General features: G+C 39.1%; 2 protein-coding genes and 1 long non-coding RNA gene across 10 annotated transcripts in view; 2 read left to right on the top strand and 1 right to left on the bottom strand.

Moving 5' to 3' along the window:
* ELF1 (E74 like ETS transcription factor 1) overlaps positions 1–5,303 on the top strand; it is an 81,708-nt gene extending 76,405 nt beyond the window's left edge. For all 5 annotated transcript variants that reach the window (XM_060769361.2, XM_060769365.2, XM_060769362.2 and 2 more), the window contains one exon: positions 3,686–5,303. In XM_060769361.2, the coding sequence (XP_060625344.2) occupies positions 3,686–4,310 (625 nt within the window). In that variant the 3' untranslated portion in view covers positions 4,311–5,303. The remainder of the gene's footprint in view (positions 1–3,685) is intronic.
* Positions 5,304–8,942: 3,639 nt separating this feature from the next.
* LOC137096744 (uncharacterized) lies at positions 8,943–11,220 on the bottom strand. The gene is made up of 3 exons (XR_010909705.1): positions 11,108–11,220; positions 9,888–9,979; positions 8,943–9,681 (listed from the first exon to the last, which is right to left on the bottom strand). It is a non-coding gene; the product is annotated as an uncharacterized lncRNA (long non-coding RNA).
* A 1,575-nt stretch (positions 11,221–12,795) lies between these two features.
* The window catches only part of SUGT1 (SGT1 homolog, MIS12 kinetochore complex assembly cochaperone), a 29,356-nt gene continuing 17,539 nt past the window's right edge, over positions 12,796–24,612 (top strand). For all 4 annotated transcript variants that reach the window (XM_067466917.1, XM_067466916.1, XM_060769374.2 and 1 more), the window contains exons 1-6: positions 12,796–13,038; positions 13,114–13,159; positions 19,519–19,609; positions 20,126–20,195; positions 22,698–22,768; positions 24,233–24,286. In XM_067466917.1, coding sequence (XP_067323018.1) covers positions 12,803–13,038; positions 13,114–13,159; positions 19,519–19,609; positions 20,126–20,195; positions 22,698–22,768; positions 24,233–24,286 — 568 coding nt within the window. In that variant the 5' untranslated portion in view covers positions 12,796–12,802. The remainder of the gene's footprint in view (positions 13,039–13,113; positions 13,160–19,518; positions 19,610–20,125; positions 20,196–22,697; positions 22,769–24,232; positions 24,287–24,612) is intronic.

The following is a 24,612-nucleotide window of genomic DNA, read 5'->3' as shown; positions in this document are numbered from 1 at the left end:
CAATTGAAGTTTCCGAGCCGTCTTCAAGGGCAGCCCCACGTAGAGCGCATTGCAGTAATCCATTCTAGAGGTGACACATGATATGATTATGGAATAAATTTGAAAGTTTAATCTGCTAGTGATAGACAAAATACCCTTGTACATAAGTGATATGCTGCAGCATTATCACTTCTTCCCAAGCATCCTAACATGTAGGACAGGCAATGAGCTCTTCCCACATTAGTTCCCTTTGGCTATATTTGTTTCCTTTCCCCCTGGAAATTAATCAGGAGTCAGGTAGCCCATGGATCAGGGGACCTATCAATGGACCATCACTTTCAATCGATCACTGCACAATCCTTTTGGCAGGCCATGTGGCACTGTTTGGGATCACAGCTGCTGGGATCTTGGCACATTCCTAGTTCCCTTATTAATTGCCCTTCATGTCCTAAATAAGGAGAATTGTACAGATAAGCTACTCAGCTAATTACTTAGGAACCTGTCAGCCTTTATCTTACTGTGTTCTGACAAAATGAGTGCAAAGGTACTCATTTAACTGACAGACTATAAGCAGCAACATGCTGCTTCATGTCCCTTGCTCTGTTGTATGTATTGATCAATACAGGAAAAGAGAATTTTTATACTGCTTTCCCTTCTTTTTTATAGCAGTTGCCTCTGGGTATATTTGTTTTTATACCTGTCAGGATAGGCCTTTATTTTTCTGTTGAGAACAAATTTACAAGCACTTATACATTAATAATTTTAATTGCTTATTATACAAATTGCTTAATTGGTCCTATTTAACTTTTTTTGGTTTATTTTATTTCACTCCTCTAGCACTGTTTACATGCATAAGATAGTCTGTGTGCAAACAGATGTGCTCAAGATAAATGAATAACGACGTTTTTGAGCAGGGCACCTTTTTCAACCTTTGACAGCACAATGGTTGTTTTGTACACTTTAAGGGCAAGAACAGTCTGTGAAATAGATGCTAATGCTTGTGATTTTGACTTCTGGGAAAGGGCGCTGTGGAATAGAGTTCAATAGATTAAAGTTAAAGGTTTCCCCCTGACATTAAGTCTAGTCATGTCGGACTCTGGAGGTGGTGCTCGTCTCCATTTCTAAGCCAAAGAGCCGGCGTTGTCCGTAGACACCTCCAAGGTCATGTGACCGGCATGACTGCATGGAGTGCCGTTACCTTCCCACAGAAGTGGTAACTATTGATCTACTCACATTTGCATTTTCTCAAACTGCTAGGTTGGCTGAAACTGGGGCTAACAGTGGGAGTTCACCCCATTCCCTGGATTTGAACCACTGACCTTTCAGTCAGCAAGTTCAACAGCTCAGCGGTTTAACCCGCTGTGCCACCAGTAGGCCCTATAGAATAGATACTTCGAGAAAAATATCTGAAATTTTCACAATAAATAGTCTCTGATTATCTTACCAAAACAACTGTCTGAAACTAGAACAGCATCATAGTGATAGAAAAGATGGATAGTGCAAGTGACTGCATACCTGACAAAAAGCCATCCCTATGTAGGAAGAGAATTGTGTGATGACTTCGAAATTGCAATGTAGGTGGATGCATAACAGCTCAAAACAATGAATATTAAATGCACTAACCTTAATTAATATGCAAATGAAATACAGAAACCATTGCATATCCTCTAATACAGATGCAAATGAGAACAGTTGTGGACAAACAGTATCCTAGTGCCAAAAGGGCGTATCCAGATAAAAAGAGGAAAATTACCAGTTAGGAAGAACTCAAGAAACTATTTGAAGTGAAACATCTTTGAAATATATGTACTGAATTTAGAAAAGCATGGCTTGCATCAAAAGATAATTACTGTGTGTGCAAGCGCCGGTAGCATGATTATCAAATACAGTATTATGTAATGCAATTTGTAAATTCGAATGTCTTCATTATCGCCAGCTCAGATTTCCACTTTTTGTCCGATCCATGGTTAGTGCATGAACCCTGTCCTCATGCTCTCCACTTTAGCCCAGTTTCCCCATAAAATTCATGTGGTTCCTTTGAGCCAACAAGGCCCTTGGCCTAATCTACTTTACAGGGTTTTTATTAGGCTAAAAGTAGGATTGAGGAAAATGTACAATACCTTTCGTTCCAGAAGATAAATGAAATGAAATTCACTTAAAACAGACCAAGTTATTAGTTATTGGGGGAAAATAGTTGTCATAATAAATTGCAATAGCCTTAAGTAAAATAATTTACTTAAGATTAAGCCCATTGAACTAATTGGAGGTTAATTCTGAATAAGTTGTGTGTACAGTTCCAATGTGAATGGAAGAGGGCTCTGCAGAAAAAAATGATTCAGAAAACAAACAGACCTGAACATGTCTACAAGACTGAAGGGTGGAGAAAAAATATTCAAATCAGGACTGCTTCTCTGCTATACTGGTTCTGTGTTAGGAAGACAGATGTGAAATTTGAAATCCATCGAAGAAGAAAACAAAAGAGTAGACAGATCTATCCCAACTGCGCTGTGGCTATTGAAGAATGTGACATTGCGGGGAAAGCTTGCCAGCCCCTCACACTGGATAGTTTAAAAATATTTTCTGTTGGTCAGGGGGGTTCTGTGTGGGAAGTTTGGCCCAACTCTCTTGTTGGTGAGGTTCAGAATGCTATTTGATTGTAGGTGAACTATACATCCCAGAAACTAGAACTCCCAGATATCAATTTATTTTCCTCAAACTCCATCAGTGTTCCCATTTGAGCATATTGAGATTCATGCCAAGTTTGGTCCAGATCCATCATGGTTTGAGTCCACAGTGCTCTCTGGATGTAGGCGAACTACAACTCCAAAACTCAAGGTCAATGGCCACCAAACCCTTTCAGTGTTTTCTGTTGGTCATGGGAGTTCTGCGTTCCAAGTATGGTTCAATTTCATAATTGGTAGAGTTCAAAATGCTCTTTGATTGTAAATGAACTATAAATCCCAGCAACTAAACTCCCAAATGACAAAATCACACACACACCCCCACCAGTATTTAAATTTGGACATATCAGGTATTTGTGTCAAATTTAGTCCAGTGAATGAAAATATATCCTGCGCGTCAGGTATTTACATTACAGTAGCAAAATTTATAACCGTAGCAAAATTACAGTTCTGAAGTTGCAACAAAAATAATTTTATGGTTGGGGGTCACCACAACATGAGCAACTGTATTAAGGGGTGGCGGCATTAGGAAGGTTGAGAAACACTGCCTTAGCGGGACTTTCTGGAGTGCATGGGAATGGAACCCGACACCCATCTGATGAGATCCTTACTCTATTCTAGAAAAAAGGTTGAGAACCACTAGGAAGGTCAAGAACCACTGTGCCAGTGGAATGTTATTTCTTGATTTTTTTTTTACTACTAGGTTTTTTATGTGTCAAACTTAAATTTTATAAGGTGTGTCTGGTATGCATAATGCCTTGGTCCTTCCCAGTGGCCAGATTTCCAACAGCTATATTAATCCTTTCTTCTTATTCCGAACATATTAATGTTTAATCAGAAAATAAATATGTTTTGGTATTTTAAGTCCTTAGATAACCAGAGGGATAAGCATTCCTTTTCCACATTAAATGCAATGTCACTATCAGGTGGATTTAAACCTATTAGCAATGGGTTATATTTGAGGTGGGGTGGGCATTTAATGATGTTGATTAGACAAATCTAATTCTTTTTGCCTGTTTTGATAGGACCATCCAGGCTCCAGGGCAAGTTCCAGTAGTTGTATCTCCTGGGAACCAGCAGCTGCACACTGTAACACTCCAGACACTGCCTCTGACCACAGTGATCGCCAGCACGGATCCGTCATCAGCAGCAACACCCCAAAAGTTTATTCTGCAAGCCATCCCGACTTCACAGTCCATGACCGTGCTTAAAGAGAACGTCATGCTTCAGTCTCCGAAACCCGTCTCTCCTCCTTCCTCCATTGTTTTCAGCCCGGCTCAGGTTCACCAGGTTCTCACCAGCAACATGCAGACAATTTGCAATGGAACAGTCAATGTGGCAGCATCCTCTCCATCTTTCAACAGCTCTACTCCGGTTGTAACTTTTACTCCCAGCAGCTCACAGGTGGTTGCCCAGCCATCCAACACTGTGATCACTTCGGTCATTAAGGCGCCAGAAACTAAACCGACTGTTATTCAAGGGCTGATCAAACCGGAGGCAGAGGATGGCACAGTAGAGGAATGCAGACTCTCAGAGCAAAGTTTCCAACAGCAGCCTTTCATGGTGATGGTATCCAGTGCAAATGGATTTCCGTCAACTTTGCATATTAAACAAGAAAGCGAACAGTTGGAGCCAAGCACATACGAGTGAAACAGAAGTAAATTAACTTCCATGTATGGCAGTTTTCCTTAATGTGATGGGACTTCTTCAGTTTTGTATATATCATTTGATTCCAAAGCAGATATTATGAAGATACTTTAATTTCTGAAATTAATTTTAGAAGGTAATACTATAGATTTGATTTCATTTTTTTCTCTTTGTTAAATAATATATGGATGTTTCAAAATGCAAGTATAAAGGAACATGCAGCTTATCTTTATTAGATCACTGTCCAGCTCTTAAATTTCCTACACTTCATGCATTATTTGTCTGTCTTGTAACCAGTACTGTAATCAACGCTTTGAAGCAAGAGTTAATTATCACACTTCTCATTCCATGTGTTTGATTCTCACAGCAAATTTCAAAGATCTGATTTATGCCAGTGAATTAAGAAAGTTTTGGTTTGTGTACACAGTAAGCAAATGTTAATTTGTTTCTATTGTATTTTGTCCCAGAGATTGTGCAAAATAAGAAGACTCCCTTTATCAAGAAGATATTTACCATTTATACATTTTATTTACTAGATACTTTTTGTTTTCATTTTATGGATAGATTAAATATACATTTTTATCAAAATGGAAGTTGTCACAACAGGTAAAATTATTTTCACACCACTCTAATCCCGAAGCATAAAAAAGAAAATATGATTTTCTGCTATTTTTGTAAGGAGGTGAAAAAAATAAGTATATGGGACTTGCACAAGTATTTTGCAATTGAAATGTTTCTATAAAAGTACTTTTCTATTGTAAATATGTAATTTAAATTCTCAAAGAGGTTTTCATAAAAATGTTCTTTCCACAGAGCAATATTTTATAGATAAAGATAAGATCATTATGTTTAGAGCTCTAATGTTATATCTATTCGTATATTACAAAGTGAATTTGTATTTAAAAGAAAATTTTAAATTGTGGGACTCTTTTGGACCCCTTTGCCTTTTTTGTATTTTAATTGGTTTATTATGAAAATAAATCAAATACAACATCATTGTATATTTTTGTCTGTGGATATATGGGTTTGGCTTGGCAGGAAAAGGATGTTTAAAATTGATCAGTATTGCAGGGTCTAGTTAAACAAGTCAGTGTAACATTCTCTCTATAACTTAACCGCAAGCAGCAGATGATGTAGTGCCTTTGCCAGTGTGACCATCAAATAGATTTATAAAGAAATAAATTTGGCCCTCAAAGATCAGTTGCCCAAAAAACGTATTGTCTTATTATTTTGTTGATGAGTATTATCATGTATACTCGAGTATAAGCCAAGTTTTTCAGTCCTTTTATAGGCTCAAAAAGCCCCCCTCTGCTTATACTTGAGTCAAAGTTATGCATTATTTTACTCTATTATTATTACAATTATTATTTCTATTGTAATTTTATTGGTATCTTTTTATTTTGAAATTTACCAGTAGCTGCTGCATTTCCCACTCTTGGCTTATACTCGAGTCAATACGTTTTTCCAGTTTTCCAGTCCCCCCCCCCCCCCCCAGTTTTCTGTGGTAAAATTAGGCGCCACGGCTTATACTCAAGTATATACGGTATATGAAGAAAGAGTGACAGAGACCTACCACTACTAAATGATGGGGCTCTGAAACAGATAATTCAGAAGGTCAGTAAGCTTTCAGGAATATGTTATGATCATCAGTGATACTTGGGCAAAAGAGAAGAAAAGGGCTGAACAATGAAGGTTGGGCTATACTCAGTTTCAAAAAACAGAGTCATATGATGTCAAAACTGAGAATTGCAGATATCTAGAAATCTAGCAGCCATGATTTAGGGATAAGAGAAATCCTTAGACATAGCTACCTACTGACCCTACAAATATGAAAAGAATTCTTGTTTCAAGGAAAAATAGGGCTACAAAGTCCCTAAAGGGGATTTTGAACATTTACACAGATTATGCCCATTTCAGAAATGATATACACAGAAAAAGGCTAACTTGAATGATTAAACATTTATCAGAGTCAAGATGTCACCGGCCTTAATTGGCGAATAGTTTTTTGCTCTGTACAATATAGGTTAATATGCTTTGGGGTTGTACAGACATTTCTCTCGCCTGATCTGTCTGCCTCACAGAAATGTTCGGATCAGTACAATGCAGCATTAATCTAATAGGTTCTTCAACATGCTCTTCATGCCTACACACAGGGTGAATTTAATACTCAGTATCTTACCTTAACTTTCTTCCTGCAAGCCAGTTTGTGTGTGTGTGTAAAGGAGCTACAATGGATAGAAAATGGTTTATCAGAACTATCTAGATGACTGTGTTTCTTAACCTTTCTAATACTGTGACCCCTTAAATACAGTTCCTCACGTTGTGGTGAACCCAAAGCATACAACTATTTTCGTTGCTACTTCATAACTGTAATTTTGCTACTTTTATGAATCGTAATGTAAATATCTGATATGCAGGATGTATTTTCATTCACTGGATGAAATTTGGCACAAATACCCAACACACCCAAATCTGAATACTGGTGGAGTTTGGGGGGGGGGGGGGGTTGATTTTATAATTTGCGAGTTGTAGTTTCTGGGATTAATAGTTCACCTACAATCAAAGAGTATTCTGACTTCCACCAACTATGGAATTGAACCAAACTTGACACACAGAACTCCCATGACCAACAGAAAATACAGGAAGGGTTTGGTGGGCACTGACCTTTAGTTTTAGAATTGTAGTTCATCTACATCCAGAGAACACTGTGGATTCAAACTATGATGGATCCGGACCAAACTTGGCACGAATACTCAAAATGCCCAAATGTGAACACTAGTGGAGTTTGGGGAAAATAGACCTTGACATTTGGGAATTGTAGTTGTTGGGATTTATAGTTCATCTACAATCAAAGAACATTCTGAACCCCACCAAGGACAGAATTGGCCAAACTTCCCACACAAAATGGCCATGACCAATAGAAAATACTGTGTTTTCTGATGGTCTTCGGTGACCCTTCTGACACCTTCTTGCGACCCTCCCCATGGGTCCCGACCCCCAGGTTGAGAAACACTGATTTAGACACACCAGGTTACAGGTAGTTTGTAGTTACGCTGCCCCAGTGGTTTCACTTGTTCCAGGGCTGTACAGCTATGGCAGTGAACGGCTGACTCTGAGTAGCCTTTTTCTCCAGTATTTTACTTCTTTCATGGCTGCTGCAGCCGTGGCTTTTTCCTCTATTGTCACTGCTTGCTCTGGGGTGGTTATGCTGGCATAGGGCGCTGGCAGGATTCTCAAAAATGTCAGAAGTAGGAACAGGTTTAAGCCCTCTATCATCCCAGTATAATTGATGGAACTGCACAGAAGTAGGAGTGTATAGTACATAACTAACTTCATGTTCCATATCAAAAGCTCAAACACTGTGCTTATCAACAAGACTGAAGGACAAGCAGGGGATGGTAAGAACATTGTCGAGCATTAAGCATTTTAGGAGCAGTGATTCAATCATTAAATCCACAACAAGGAAATGATGACAGAAGATATAATACTTCCACCTTGAATTAAAATCTAAACATATATTTAACAATATCTGGACAGCCCCACAATAGAAAATTTAATCATGGAAAGGAGGGTGTATTTAAATAAAATGTTTCTTCGAGAGTCTAAAGGCACTTTGAGAAATTTACAATAAAGTCCTTCTGTGATTTGTATTCCCTTTCTCCTCATTGTGTGTATTTCTCCTGGTATCTAGTTGTCTTAAGCTCTCGTTGTGTATATTCTTTTTGTCCAAAATATTGCGCCTGCAATTTCACAGGGATATCTCACTGCACTTCCTGACCATGAGAGCTGTTCAAAAGTGGAACTTTTGCCTCAGAGTTCAGTGGATTTTCCTTCTTTGGAAACTTTTAAACAGTGGCTGGGTGGCCATCTGTCGGGGGATGCTTTGATTGTGCCTTTCCGACATGGCAGGGAATTGACTGGATAGCTGTTGGGATCTTTTACAGCTCTTAAGCACCTTATCATAGAGAAGTAATAGAAAGGGTGGTTTTGTTTTGATGTTTATTTGCTCTTGAGTACCACTGTTGTGACATTTTCATGTGGCATGAGAATTCCAATTAGCATTAGTGGTTTTTAAATATACAAATAAGATGTCAACTGTGGATAAATTGTTTCACTTTATGTTTTATCATTGGTTTTGACAGTGCTGAGCAAGAACACAGATATTTTACAGTCTCTTAGGCAGCTATATTTGCTGGGGCTGAAGTCAGCAACTAGCTATTTTTTTCATGTCTGCATTCTTCAACCATGTGCACTAAGTGAAAATGATGCTGCTGGGATTTGCTTTAATATGCTTCTAGCTTTTACACAAATTATTTGTGGCAAGTGGCCCAGAAGTAAAATAAAAATGATCAGGGCTACGCATGTTTTCTCAGGTTGGCACCCTTTGATTATTTGTGGAACATTCCTCTCAATGAATTGTGAAGCTGAGTATAATTTTGCTTACAAGTTAAACTGTGCATGTAATATTTTTTTAACACAAATTGAATTAAAATGTTAGTTGCTCATTAGAAGAGAAACAGGATTCTTTTTGCAGACTGGATATGGTGAATTTCCTTCTGCTTATCATGGCTTTGGCAAGATGCCTGTGCAACAATAATTTGATAAGAAAAATCCCATTTCAATGGCGATGTGTCAGTTTGTACAGTGTGATGCATTTATAAATCTCACTACTTGGTCTAATAACAGTATACCATTGTCTGAATTGATTCATTTCCACAGGGAAGAAAGAAAATCATAAGACAATCAATTTTAATATGAACGTCTTATAAGCTGTAGCAATAATAATGAACATGTTCAACTGCATGTAAAGCCCTACCCTTTACAATGAATTATGTGCTGTTTTTGGTGTGTGTAACTGGTTGCTATCATTTGAGCATTCACACTTTTGTGAGTCTAAGCTGAATATTTGAATTTCTCTATTGGTAAGTTCTGAGTTTGGGTTGATAAACAGGTATGAAAAGTTTTGATAAGTTGTCTGTGATGGGCATAAACATCTGGGGAAGGAATCATGTGGCCCTGCAGGTGCTGTTCTGCTGCAATTCCCATAATTCCTCACCCATGTCTATACTGGCTAGGTCTGGGAGTTGTATTCCCAACAGCATCTGTATGGCCATTCTTATATATGTGTATAAGGAGCCGTAGTGGCGCAATGGATTAAATCTTTGTGCCGGCTGAACTGCTGACCTGAAGGTCAGTGGTTTGAATCAGTGAGATGGGGTGAGCTCCTGTCTGTCAGCCCCAGCTTCTCATGTGGGGACATGAGAGAAGCCTCCCACAGGATGGTAACATATCCGGGTGTCCCGTGGGCAACATCTCTGTAGGCAGCCGATTCTCTCACACCAGAAGTGACTTGCAATATATTCTCAATTTACTTCTGAAATGATAAAAAACATGTATACAGATGCATACACAGAGTTTCAATAAAACTGTAAATGAGAGAATATTTCCTCCCATAATTAATATTGTTCATGACCACATAAATAAATGTTCATGACCACATAAATAAATTTAATCAAAACAATTTACATCACTGAAAAGCTTGATGTTTGTATAGGAAAAGTACTGAGATCTGGTTCTCACAAAGTAAGCAAGCTGTAGCTGATCTGTATTCTTCTATGCTATCGATGCCCCTCATGACTGAATGTCCTTGCATGCAGTATGAAGGAAATTGCCTGCATGTAGAAAACAAAAACAAAAAAACAAGCACTATGGATAGAAAACTAGATTAGAACCCTTTTCTCTTGCACTTAATTCTTGATATAGATTTTTAAAAAATGAAAGTCTATTGACCTTTAATCTGAATTTTATCAGCCAAAACCAAGATTCACAACTACAGTTGAGAATCCAGGATTGGCAGCACAGCTAGACACAATCTCTGCTTTTAGTTGTTCTGCGTAAAGCTTTAGAAGCATTTTAAAAATAATAATTATGTCTTACTCTCGGGCCCCCTGGTGACGCAGCGAGTTAAACCGCTGAGCTGCTGAACTTGCTGACGGAAAAGTTGGCGATTCAAATCCGGGGAATGGGGTGAGCTTCTGCTATCAGCCCCAGCTTCTGCCAAACTAGTAGTTCGAAAACATGCAAATGTGAGTAGATCAATAGGTACCGCTTCTGCAGGAAAGTAATGGCACTCCATGCAGTCATGCTGGCCACATGACCTTGGAGATGTCTGCAGACAATGCCCGCTCTTTGGCTTAGAAATGGAGATGAGCTCCACTCCCCAGAGTCAGACATGACTAGACATGTCAGGGGAAATCTTTATCTTGTCTTACTGTGTTTTAAAGGTAACATGTGGCAAAAACTTGTTTTAATGATGAAAACAACTAGTGTAGGAGATGGATGATGAGGATGTTAGTTTGTATTCCTACCCATTACTACTTTAACGTGTGCCGTTTTTCAGGGGAAACACTTAGAATTGATAAGAGAATGGGGTAACGCTGGAAAGATTCCTGAGAAATGCCTAAAATAGCCCTTTACAAGTAACACTTGAAATTAAGTAGAAATTGTTACTCATTCAACCGGAAAGGGAACTTGATTCTTATATAGGGACTACTTGGTTCATGTAAGTTAGATTACTTGCGAAATGTGTCTTGTTTACACCCATTACCTACAAGGAAACTAGTTACAGACAACAGCATAACTGTAATTCTTCTCTTTCACACTGGCCCTGTGGATCCTTCCCGCTATCACATGTATGAACGAACTTCAGCACCTGCCTTTTATCAGATTGCGTGTGAGCAAGTTTTACAGAAGAGAGGAAGTGGTCTTGAGGAATGTGACATCTTGCTTTCTATACTTACAGAAAATGGAGAAACAGAGCACACCTCTTTATTTTGTTGACATTTGTAGCACAACTCAAGAGACCTGGACTCTCCTCACCGAAGACCTTTGTTCTGTCTTCAGTGTATGTGATAGCCGCCAATGGAGAAAATACAGCATAATTGTAACTGGACAACATAATCGTTGTCCTGTCCCTAATTTAGGATTTCCCTAAATCAGTGCCAAGATAGAGCAACAAGTTTTCTTTGCTGCTCCTTTAACATTTTGAAACGAACTGAAAATGGAAATAGTTACTTCTATCACACACAACAATTGAAATAGCAATAATAAATCATGATAATAAACTTTATTTATTCCCTGCCACCATCTCTCCAATGGGGACTCGGGGCAGCTTACATGAGGCCAAGCCCACCAATGCAATAAAATAAATGAAATCAAAAACATAAACAAGAACACAATGATTAACATAAAACATAACTATATAAAATTACAATAAAATCATTCATAAAACAATGAGTGGGCCGCATGTCCTGAATAAAATATTAAGGATAAAAAACAGGAGGTGAGACAGCAGTGGAGTGGATTATTTTTATGAGGGAGGAACTCTTCCAAGATGGGGTCGAAAAGGACCTTCATATGCACTAAAAATGGATATTGAGGGTTAATGGGCATATGAGTTAATGGTTAATCTCCAAAATCACAGTGGAAGAGCCAGGTTTTGAGATTTTTCTTAAAACTCTCTAAGGTGGGGGCTCACCTAATCTCACCATAAACCCACTGTTAAGATCTCCACAGGCTGGAGGCAACATTTAGGGCCTAATTCATACTATGCAGTGCAAGTTCTATATTCCACCTTAATTGTCATGGTAACATCCTATGGAATCATGGGCTTTGAAGTCTGGAGCATTCTGGTGAGAATTGAAAATGCCCTCCTGTACACTACAAATCCCATAAATCCATAGGAGGGAAACATGGTTGTTCAAATAAAATCACAGTGCTATTAACTGTGTAGTGTCAACAACTTTTGAACATTTCTTCAGCTATTCTGTATTGCCTTCCTTTGATGGATTATTAATGGTTTCACGATTACGATGTGTCGTTCATAGAAATTTAAGGGGATTTCAGAAGATACACCCCTCTGTTTGTACTTTTTCCTCATTACTTCACTCCTGTTTCATCTTTATTTTCCTGCACTGGAAAATCCACTATAGAGTCAGAAAAAGAAAGCAACAGTTCTACCTTCTGATCCTTAGAGCATTCCACCTGGAAATACTCCCAGATGATCTTAATGTCTTAGTTGGTTCATAGGAGGAGATGCGTTTGGAGAGGTAAGTAGTGCCAGAACCGTTTAGGGCTTTATAGGCTAACGCCAGCACTTTGAATTGTGCCCGGTTGCAAACTGGCAGCCAGTGGAGCTGGTGCAAGAGAGTAGTATGCTCCCTGAGTGCCGCTCCTGTTAGCAACCTGTTAGCAACCTGTTAGCAGAGAGCTCTGTGCCCCACCCCAGCCATTCCACAGATATATAAACCCATTGTCCTAATTCCAACAGACCTCACTGCCTCTGAGGATGCTTGCCATAGATGCAGGCGAAACGTCAGGAGAAATGCCTCTAGAACATGGCCCTATAGCCCGAAGAAACCCACAAGAACCTAGTGATTCCAGCCATGAAAGCCTTCGACAATACAGTACATTGAACTTCCCTCTTGTTTTGGAAGATGATTGACGCCGGGAGGCGGGCCCTCTGCCGTGGAGGCTCCGCCCCCCATCGAATGTTGACTCCTCCGCCGCCCTCCGCGAGAGGACTCTTGCTGACGTATAAAGGCCGCGCCGGCACCGCCTTTTCCAACGTCACAGGGCGCGCGCGACAGCGGAAAGAAACAAAATCTTCGCGCTCTAGAAGTTTCCTCGGCGGGGCCATGATGGCGGAGGCGGCAGGAATGGGAGTCTCGTGGTGAGCCCTCAACCCCCCACCCCTTCACCCCGCTCCTCCTCCGCGTTCGGGCCTAACTCTCGCTTTTCTCCGCAGGCTGACGGAGTGCGACGTCGAGAAAGACCCCGCGGGCGCCGTGCAGGTAGGAAGGGGAGCTTCCATTCTTGCCACACGGGTCTCCCTGCTTTTTGGTTTGTTTTCCCTCTCAGCTGGCCAAAACTATATCTCTCCCGAAACAGAATCATGTAGTACAGTGGCGACTTCCCGCTTCCCTCACGGCCTGACATTTCCTGAACAAAAGCTCAGTTCACCAGATGTGGGATAGCTGTTCCTATATTGGAGGGCCCTTCCACACAGCCCCATATCCCAGAATGTCAAGGCAGAAAACCCCACATTATCTCCTTTGAACTGGAATATATGGCAGTGTGGATTCTGTTAACCCAGTTCAAAGCAGATATTGTGGGATTTTTTGCCTTGATATTTTGGGATATAGGACTCTGTGGAAGGGTCCATAGTGTGTAGAATCATAAAGTTGGAAGAGACCCCAAGGGCCATCCAGACCAAACCCCCTGCCATACAGGAAAAGTACAAACCATCCATGATAGATGAATATTGTATATACATATAATATTTATAATATTATAATGTAATACAGTATAATACTAATAATAATATATTATAATTATATATTTTCTATTGCATGTAATATTACAAATAATATTACAATATAATGGTATAGTACAATGTAATAATAATAATAATAATAATACACTTTATTCATAACCCGCCACCATCTCTCCAAAGGGTACTCGGGGCGGCTAACATGAGGCCAAGCCCAAAATAATACAGCATAATAAACACACAATAACAAAATACATCAATATATTATTATTATTATTATTACCTTTATTTGTACCCCGCTAGCATCTCCCGAAGGACCCGATGCGGCTTACAAAGGCCAAGGCCTCAAACACAACATAACAATACACAACCTAAAGCAATTTAAAAAATTAAAGCAGTTAAAGCAAAATTAAACAACAAGCAATAAACAATACACCAAGTGCTGATGTGACAGGTGATATGTAAGGATTATAGGGTAAGTGTAATATAGTAATATATAACACTGATATTGTACTATGGTAATAATATAATGTATGTATATAGTAAGCCACTCTGAGTCCCCTTCAGGGTGAGAAGGGCGGCATATAAATGTCGTAAATAAATAAATAGATGGCCACCCAGCCTGTGCTTCAAAGCCTCCAAGGAAGGAGACTACTGTCTTGGAGGCGGCAGCATATTCCATAGTCAAAACAATTCCCACTATCCGCATTTTTATTCCCCTCCACACAGCTGTATAAAATCCCACACCAGCATTGAACTGAAATATATGACAGTGTGGACTCAGGGCCCATCTACACAGCCATGTAATGCAGAATATCAAGGCAGGAAATCCCAAAATACCTGCTTTGGGCTGGAATATATGGCAGTGTGGACTTAGATAACCCAATTCAAAGCAGCTATTGTGGGATTTTCTGCCTTGATATTCTGGGTTATATGGCTGTGTAGAAGGGTCCCCAATGTTTCCTTGGAATTTTCTTTCTGATTATTTGAATCCATTGCTTTCAGGTATTCTGTCACCCATGCTATTTAATATCTACATGAAATCACTGGGAGAGATCATCCAGAGTTTTGGAGTTAATGCAGATGATACCCAACTTCATTACCCCTTTCCACCAAAATAATATTTTTATATCCTGCCCCCTTGTGCCGAAGAGACTTAAGGCGACTTACAGTAAGAACAAACAAATACAGTCAATGATATAACATAGGCAATAATCACATATCATCACATATCACTTATTAAAAACAAAATAGCATAATAATGTAAACATAAATAAATAACCAGTTTACAAGACTATTTAGTCCTTTAAAAACAACATTTATATATAGATATTGTTTAAAACCAGCCAAGAATCCTGTTCTCATCCTGAACTGGTACCTATATACTGTAATAGACTGGATGAGGGTGAATAGATTAGAATTAAATCCTGACAAGACAGAGGTGCTTTTGGTCAGTTGCAAGGCAGCTCAGGGTATAGGGATACAGCCTGTGCTGGATGGGGTTACACTCCCCCTTGAGGCAAGGTACACAGCGTGGGGGTGCCCCAGGTGTCATCAGTGGCCAGGAGCACCTTTGCACAATTAAAACTTGTGTGCCAGCTGCGCACGTACCTTGAGACGCCAGATTTGGCCATGGTAGTGTATTCCCTAGCTACATCTTGACTGAACTACTGCAACGCGCTTTATGTGGGGCTGCCTTTGAAGAGTGCTCAGAAGCTTCAGCTGCTGCAAAGGTCGGCTGCTAGGTTACTAACCGGAGCACTGTACAGGGAGCAAACAACTTGCTTGCTGCAGCAGCTCCACTGGCTCCCAGTTTGCTACTGGGTGAAATTTAAAATACTGGTTGTTACTTTTAAAGCCCTAAATTATTTGGGTCCAGAGTGTTTGGCCAACCACCTCTCTTTATACAAACCTGTCCAGACACTGCGATCAGGGGAGGCGCTCCTGCCTCAAATCCGGCTGTTGGGTACAAGAGAGAGGGCTTTCTCTGCATTTGCCCCCTACTTCTGGAATTCCCTTCTGAAGGAAATCAAAATGGCCCTCTCGTTGCCCCCTTCAAAAAGCAGTTAAAATGTTTCTGTGCACCCAAGCATATGGCGAAGCAGGTGGTTAAGTTAAGGTTTTAAGAAAGTTCTTTAACATTGTAGAGCAGAGGTTCCCAAACTGTGTTTCATCAAACCCTAGGGTTCCACGTTAGAATGACTTGGAGGTCTCTCAGTTACAGGGTCAACTTGTCAGCAGTTAACAATAACCAGCAGTATATACTTTGCCTAGAATTACACTTCTTATACAAATCATGCATTTCTTGTACATCTATCTGTACAATTTGGGCCGTTATGGATTGCATTTCATCTGGAGACATTCTTTTTGGGAGGAATCCTCTTTTAAGTGGTAAAGCGATTACAGTAGAGTCTTGCTTATCCAACGTTTGTAGTATCCAATGCAGTCTGCCTCTCATCGAGGCAGCTGTTTCCATACGTTTTGATGTTTTGATTCTAAATTTGTAAATACAGCAAGTACTACATAACCTTGCCATGTACTGAACCACTTTTTCTGTTGATTTGTGGTAAAATATGATGTTTTGGTGCTTAATTTGTAAAATCATAATTTAATTTTACATTTAACAGGGTTTTCCTTAATCCCTCCTTATTATCTAACATTTTCGCTTATCTAATGTTCTGCCAGCCCGTTTATGTTGGATACGTGAGACTACTGCAATAGCAAGTAGTGGAACTAGCCTAGAAGAGAACCGGGATCTACTTCATTTTTTAAAGAAAAAAATACTGGACCTAAAATGCCTGTGGGCCCTTTCACACAGCTCTATATCACAGAACATCAAGGTAGAAAATCCCACCTTATCTGAGTGTGGGCTTAGATAACCCAGTTCAAAGCAGATAATGGGGGATTTTTTGCCTTGATATTCTGGAATACAGGGCTGTGTGGAACGGCCCTGGGGATGATGTGCTATTTGGTGGTCAAAAAGGACTTTGAAACAATATAATGGTAGGGCTCTATAGGGACTGCGAATACAGTGTGGGCTTCAGGAATTTTCCTGAAGATATAAATGCCAGTTTCCTTAATTTATTTTGTTTCAGGCTAATTCTCAGAAACACATCTCTTTGAACATTTATGACATAGGACTTGAGTTGCATTTTTCTGTGTCCTATAATATTCTATTAGAATCCCACCACTGTATAGGTATGCTTTATAGGCGAGACTTATATCTTTGAAAGTGCATGCAAAATTAAAAATTCGTTAGTGAAAGAGGTGCTGCCAGGTGCCTCTTCTTTCTTCTCTCTCCTCCATCCTAAATGTTAACACATCGAAGTGCTGCATTTCCCACTCAGTTTGTTTTTCACAGTGTACACTTGAAAAATGTGAACACCTTAATACAATCATTGGTATTATGAGTATGAGAAGACTAAATAGTATCAGAGACATAATTTAATGTAGCTGCCTATACACAGCCCTAATCTTCATCTTGGGCTGAAAGAAAATTTATGGCGTTGATAGAAGATGTGGTTTCTTTGAGATCCAGTCTGATGTAGTGGTTTAAGTGTAGGACTAGAAATGCATCTGAATTGTCGGATTACCACTTTAACTACTGTGACTCCTTGGATTTGTAGTTTGGTGAGGCAGAGTAAGGCAAAGGCAAACCTCTGAATAAACCTTGCAGAGAACACAGTAATAGGTTTAACTTTTCATTGTGGGAAGCGCCATATTTTCAAAACTAGGTATTGTTTATTATGGCTTGCTACTTTCTGAAACAGGCTAAGTTTTTTTTAAACAGCATGTGGGTTTCTGCTATCAGAATGCCAAAACTTCCTTACTTATTTCCTCCTCTGCTGCTATGTTCAGGCGGGGTTTCTGTCAATTAATTTTTAAAAAGGTGGTTTTTGAAGACTGAGGGATTGTTTATGGGTTGCAAAACCTGGGCCCAATTTTCTACCACTGTGTTATCCTGAAGGGGAAAACTCATCAGCATGAGCAAGTGGAAGCAATTGGATATTTGCTTCATTCTGGTAAGTCAGGCATCTGTAGAGCTTTGAATGACTATAGCACGTACTGGGTTTTGGTATATAGACTGTCAGTGAAGAATGTAACATAGGCTACAATAGGATGAGAAAGCAAATGGCAATGGTAGAAACTAGATAACTTGTGTATTTGATATTGCAGTTGATTATTTACAACCTTGAGGTGAACTTATTACAGTGCAGTATTTTTCTGGCAAGATTTCTTTAGAATTAATTTGCTAGTGCCGTCCTCTAAGGCTGTAATAATGTGACTTGCCTGATGTCACTCAGTGGGTTACAGCATCGTAAATGCAGCTTGGCCACCAATAACACAGTCCAACAACAACACCTTTTTAGGTCTGTTTCTGGGGTTATTAGGGGCACTGATTCAGAAAATTGCATTGGATAGACCACATTAAAAATTGGTTAAAAATTGCTGGAAGAAACGTTAACAACCTCAGATATGCAGATGACACCACTCTGATGGCCGAAAGCGAGGAGGAGCTGAGGAGCCTTCTAATCAAGGTGAAAGAAGAAAGCGCAAAAGCCGGGTTGCAGCTAAACGTCAAAAAAACCAAGATTATGGCAACAAGAATGATTGACAACTGGAAAATAGAGGGAGAAACCGTGCAGGCCGTGACAGACTTTGTATTTCTAGGTGCAAAGATTACTGCAGATGCAGACTGTGGCCAGGAAATCAGAAGACGCTTACTTCTTGGGAGGAGAGCAATGTCCAGTCTCGATAAAATAGTAAAGAGTAGAGACATCAGACTGGCAACAAAGATCCGCCTAGTCAAAGCCATGGTATTCCCTAACCTACGGTAACCTACGGATGTGAGAACTGGACCTTAGGGAAGGCTGAGCGAAGGAAGATAGATGCTTTCGAGCTGTGGTGTTGGAGGAAAGTTCTGAGAGTGCCTTGGACTGTGAGAAGATCCAACCAGTCCATCCTCCAGGAAATAAAGCCCAACTGCTCACTGGAGGGAAAGATACTAGAGACAAAGTTGAAGTACTTTGGCCACATCATGAGGAGACAGCAAAGCCTAGAGAAGACAATTATGCTGGGGAAAGTGGAAGGCAAAAGGAAGAGGGGCCGACCAAGGGCAAGATGGATGGATGGCATCCTTGAAGTGACTGGACTGACCTTGAAGGAGCTGGGGGTGGTGACGGCCGACAGGGAGCTCTGGCGTGGGCTGGTCCATGAGGTCACGAAGAGTCGGAGACGACTGAACGAATGAACAACAAGACCGCATTGGCTTTCATTTCTTATTTATGGTTGTTATGGTTTTCTATGGGCGAACACAAGTTCTGTATCTCAAAAACAAGAGCTGATAGGGTACATTTTTTTGAATCAGCAGGCCAAACATAGCCAGAAACAGAGCTAACATTTGATGCACTAAAATGTGTGCTAACCAGTGTTTAGGTTTGCACATCTTTATGCAGAAAGAGAATCCGTTTATGCTTTATATAAAAAAAGCTTGTGCATGTGCTGTAGACCTTTTGGAATGAAGAAAAAATGATTTGATATCATTGAGAGGAATTAAAGGATCATTTTGATTTATGTAATAAATAGATGCTTATATACATTGTGACAATTGAGAAGCAAGTTCTTACTACTTTCCTCAAAATGATGTATTTTCTATCTATAATTCATCTCTGTTTTTTTAGCTCTGTCTGTGGAGCTTTTATCTCAGTTATAGTCAGCTATGCTCTTAAGTGAAGAATTTTTCCTCTGGTGTAATTCTCTTAAAGCTGCATTGTGCTAATTGAAGCTGTTGGATATGTCAGGCAAATCATGTTACTATGTGATATACAAAGATTTGTAAAAAAAAATGTCAAGTTTATTTTTTTGTATTTACACTTGCAGAAGCTGACAGCAGCCATAGAACAGAAGCCAGATGATGCAGAGTATTATTGTCAAAGAGCTTATGCGTACATTCTTCTACAAAATTACCATGGTAACGTTTCTTATTTGATGTGATTTATAACCTAAAATACAGAGTTAATGATGCACTAAAACTTTGATTTGTTTTTGAACACACCTGTTTCGTTCATAAAACTGAAGTTGCGATTTTGCTATTCTTTTCACTGGAACATGGCTAATGGAATTTCAAAAACCAAAAATAATTGTATCATTTAATAAGCTTTTACGGACAGAATTCCCTCTGAAAATTTGAGCTTAACATGAAATACTTCTTCCTTGTCACCTGAATTAGAAGTTTGGAATTTATGATACTGTACATGTTTAGAAAAAAATTGAGATACTTTAGCTTTTGCCTTTTTTCCTGGAACAGTTACATATATTTTATTTCGGATAACTCCAGTAACACTGAGATTTACAATCCTTACTAGTATGAAAGAATGAGTGCCAGTTACTGAGTGTCCACAGGATGTCAATGTTCAATCTATCAAAAGTATTTTATGCTTAAAAACCACAGTAATGCAGCAGTTGAAAAATGAATTACTTTTTGCAGATGCCATTACAGATGCAAAGAGGACACTGTCTCTTGATCCCAATAATGCTAAAGCCTTTCTCAGACAAGGGTAAGTGACTGTTAATGGTGTTAGTCCCACTATTTTGTGAAAATGCTGACTAGTATTGCGCAAGCAGAAAGTGATCTCCCACTTCATTTTTGCTTGTCTTGCTTACCTATGCAAAACCCTTCTGCAAAGTTTTTTTTTGTAGTGGAAAGCCCTCTATAACAGCATGTCATAGTTCTAAGGGAGAATTAGGAAGACTGGGGGTGGGGGTGAGGTCTTCCATCCTTGCAAAAACATTTACAATTACAAAGTGTAAAATACTTACAGGACATGTTGCTGACATAACATGTATTTATTTATTTACAGTATTTATATACCACTTTTCTCACCCCTAGGGGACTCAAAGAAGTTAACATAGTACAAGTTGATTGTTAACTTTTATTTATAGACCAGAAAATTTACAACCACTTTCTAATTCTATGAGAAATAAATGTAATTACATAATGATTACAGAGGTTGTGGTTTGGATTGTGTCCATAGCAAAAGGAAGAAGGAAGTGGTAACAGTGAAAAGGCAGAACTAATAATCAACTTCTTTGTCTCAATTATCTCCCAAATCTGAGAAAAATGGAACAAATGATGCAATAGGGGAAAAGCAATACAGGAATTCCTGGTGGCTCGGTTGGTTAAACTGCTGAATTTGCTGATCCAGAGGTCACAGGTTCTAATCCGGGGAGCGATGTGAGCTCCTACTGTTAGCCCCAGCTTCTGCCAACCTAGCAGTTTGAAAGCATGCAAATGTGAGTAGATCAATAGGTACCGTTCTGGCAGGAAGGCAACGACGCTTTATGCAGTCATGCCAGCCACATGCCCTAGGAGGTGTCTATAGACAACGCTGGCTCTTTGGCTTAGAAATGGAGATGAGCACCAACCCTCAGAGTTGGACATGACTGGACTTAATGTCAGGGGAAAACCTTTTTCTTTACTTAGTACAGAATAGGTAAAGAGCTAGTACATCTGCCTTAAAAGACTGTCTCCAGTGCCAGACAGTCGTAGCATCTAGAAAGGAGTGGGGTGATTACTGAAACTCAACATGGGTTTCTGAAAAACAAGTCATACCATAGTAATCCTCTTGCATTTTCTGATAAAGTTTTTGTAGATGAAGGGAATGCTGTGTGTCTTCAGTAAGGCCTTTGACAAGATTCCCCATGGTATTTTTTTCAAATAAATTTATTCAGTATGGGCTGAACAAGGCTACTATTAGATGGATTTGTACTTGGTTGACTGGATGCACCCAAAGGCTGCTTTCCAATGGCTTCTCTTCATCCTAGAGATAAGTGACTAGTGGGGTTCCATAAGGTTCTGTGCTGGGACCTGTGCTACTCAACATCTTTATAAATAGGTTGGATAAAATAATAAAAAAGCATGCTTATTAAATTTGGCTGCAATTTTGAACATCAGAATGGTGTTCAAAATGACTTTAACAATTTAGAGATCTGGGCCAAAACTAACAAAATGAATTTCAACAGGAAGAAATGTAAGGCCGAAAAAATTCAGAAGTATTGGAGTGGTGACACCTGACTCGAAAACTATGCATGTGGAAGAGAGCTTAGGAGTCTTACTAGACCAGAAGCTGACCATGTCTGCTGTGCAACGCGACAGCTATAAAAGCTATCGGCCCTATCGGCTCTAACTGTTGAAATATAGGACATATGCCATCTGCCAGTCTTCATCTGCGCACCCATAGAAAACCATGATAAACTACTTGTGTTTGAGTCGCCCTTGGGCTGAGAATTGCAGTATATAAGCGAAGTAAATAAAATAAATAAATAAATAAATTTGACCTTGAGTAGGCTGAATGGGCCCATATGAAGCTGACACTTGGCACCTTATGAATTGACTGCAGTTCGTTTTAACTACTGTTTTTTAAAAATTGTATTATTTTGACTTTATTCTACATGTGTTGACAGGGGTTGTTATAATTTTGTGACTCGTTTTATACTTTTGTACCGTTTTTACTTGTATGTTATATGTGCCTTGTAATCCACTCCAAGTCCCTTCAGGGAGATGGTGGTGGGATATAAATAAAGTTTATTTTATTGTTATTTTGGTTTATCTTGTTCGTTTTATATTGATTGATGTATTATTTGTTTATTTTATTTTATATATTGTGTTGTATGTATTGATGTTGTGAGCTGGCTTGAGTCCCTTAGGGAGATGGGGCAGGGTACAAATAAAGTTCATTTATTTTATTTCCTATATTTATACCCCACCCTTCTCCCCGCGAAAGATATATAAACTATATCTAAGAAACTAGAGCTGATGTGGTCTATCCAGTACAATGTTCTGAATCAGTTCCCCAAATAACCCCAGGAACCTAAAAGCCCAAGAGACTAATCAATTTGTTGTTGTTTTGCTGTATAGTCATTTTTGCAATTTGCAAACAAGGTATTTGCGTATCTTTCTTCATATCAAATATTATGCAAAGCTAAATTTCTTGTATCTTTAGGTGGTAATTTGTATCGGAAAGCAATATTTTCATTCTCTTCTATTACATATTCATCAGGATTGGTGAATATCATACGAAAAACTACATATCAGCACTGAAGTCTCTCAACGAGGGACAAAAACTGGATGGTAAGTCTGATCATGTATCCTTTCCTCACTCGTATGTCAGTTGAAGGCAGTGGGCACAGTTTATCCTGGATAAGGTCTTGACACTTTTACTTTAGTTTTCATATCAATCTTTTTCACTACATAGTTCACTAAATCCTAGAACAACTGACTGCTTGTTAACTGCTTATAAATGTTTGTTATTGATTGTCTAGTTAATTTTGAAATACTTTAATAGGTAACCCATGAAAGCATCCATTGGATGCTTTGAGATAACTGTTAATGAAAAATGTGAGGGAATGTTCACGTTACGTATTGACAACTACACACTTACTAGGTTTTTGTCCTTTTGTGTAATTTGCAGGGTGCATCCAGCTAGATAGTAACTGTGTTCACTGCTCCTATATCATTTATTGCAACATATATCTGTTTATCTTTTGCTCCTGGACTTCAGGACAAATAGTAGTAACTTAGAGAAATCCTATTCAGAAGCAAGCCTTGAGTTTGAAACACTCATTACCAAAGAAGTAGAAAGAGCTTTGTTCACTGTTAAAATCCATCAATTCTAGCTTGCTCCTTCCATATTTAGAATAGGATTAATTATGTTTAAGATACATGATGGAGTTGTTATGGGTTGTGATGACTCTGGAATGCTACATCAGAAGTACAATAGTGTTCACTTAGATCAAAGATGAGTGAGCTACTTAAATTCTGTAGCCAATTCTTCATTTCCTTACTTTCCTCCTTGGTCCTTTCTGCCAATGTTGCTGAAGTTTATTGCTGGGCAGCACAGAAACAAAAATCCAAACCTTTTAGTTTTAGATTTATTATTATGTTGCAGGAAGAGGGCTCAACATCTCTCTTCCTCCAAATGGACATATCAAACTGGGAGGAGTTTGCCCTGTTTTTAATCTTACAATACTTCTAGGGGGCTTTAGGTTCCTTCAGCTGTGACAGCTGTAATCTTAACCAGGATTAGGACAGCAAGCTAAACCGCTGTTCTGCAGAAAAATCGCCAATCAGAAGGTTGGCAGTTCGAGCCTGGATCGGGGTTGAGCACCCTTAGTTAACTTCAGCTCACTTGTCCACCTAGCAGGTCGAAAGGAGAAATGAGAGTAGATAAAATAGGTACCGCTTTTAGCGGGGAGGTAATAAAGGCAAGGACACTGATTAGAGGAAAGCTCCTCAGCTGGAAATAAGATTGGAAAAACTGCCTTTACCTCTGGTTATGTTGTCTGTCCTTGTTCATTGTATAATCGGCATCAAATGTTTGCCATATTTGTGTTTTGTAAGCCGCTCTGAGCCCCCTTCAGGGTGAGAAGGGTATAAATACTGTAAATAAATAAATTATAAACAGAAGCTGTGAATAGCATATTCTGAAAGTATGCGTACCATAGAGGATCCTGCAGACTTATTATCTTAAAGAAATGGCTGACAATTTTTGGTAGTTGACAGTGATCACAATAGACATCTTTTTAAATGTTCTAGGTGCTGATACAGATTTTACTATTTGGATTAAAAGATGTGAAGAAGCCATCAATAGTAAGCAATACTTTATGTTGGGAATGCTTTCTGCTAAGAATGTGGAAGTTTTTCTGGCTTTCATTTACACCATAATAACTCTCCATAGCCTCTATTCTCTCATTCCCGTACATTATATTTGCTTTTTCAAGTGGAGTTTCTGGTGTAGAAATGAACCTACTTGTAAAGCTTAAGTAGAAGCCTAGCTTGCCCTGATTCCCATTTCAGCATTTGCTTTTATCAGTGTGTGTGTGCATGTGCGTTTGTGTGTGAGAACATCTGAGAATTTGGGATTGTAGTTTAAGATTATTTATAAAATTATAGTTTAGTTTATGATAAACCAAGTA

This window comes from Anolis sagrei, chromosome 3, assembly GCF_037176765.1.
Source record: "Anolis sagrei isolate rAnoSag1 chromosome 3, rAnoSag1.mat, whole genome shotgun sequence".
Classification (NCBI taxonomy): Eukaryota; Metazoa; Chordata; class Lepidosauria; order Squamata; family Dactyloidae; genus Anolis; species Anolis sagrei.
Note: the sequence above shows the minus strand (reverse complement) of the source record. Positions and strands in the feature narration are given on the sequence as shown.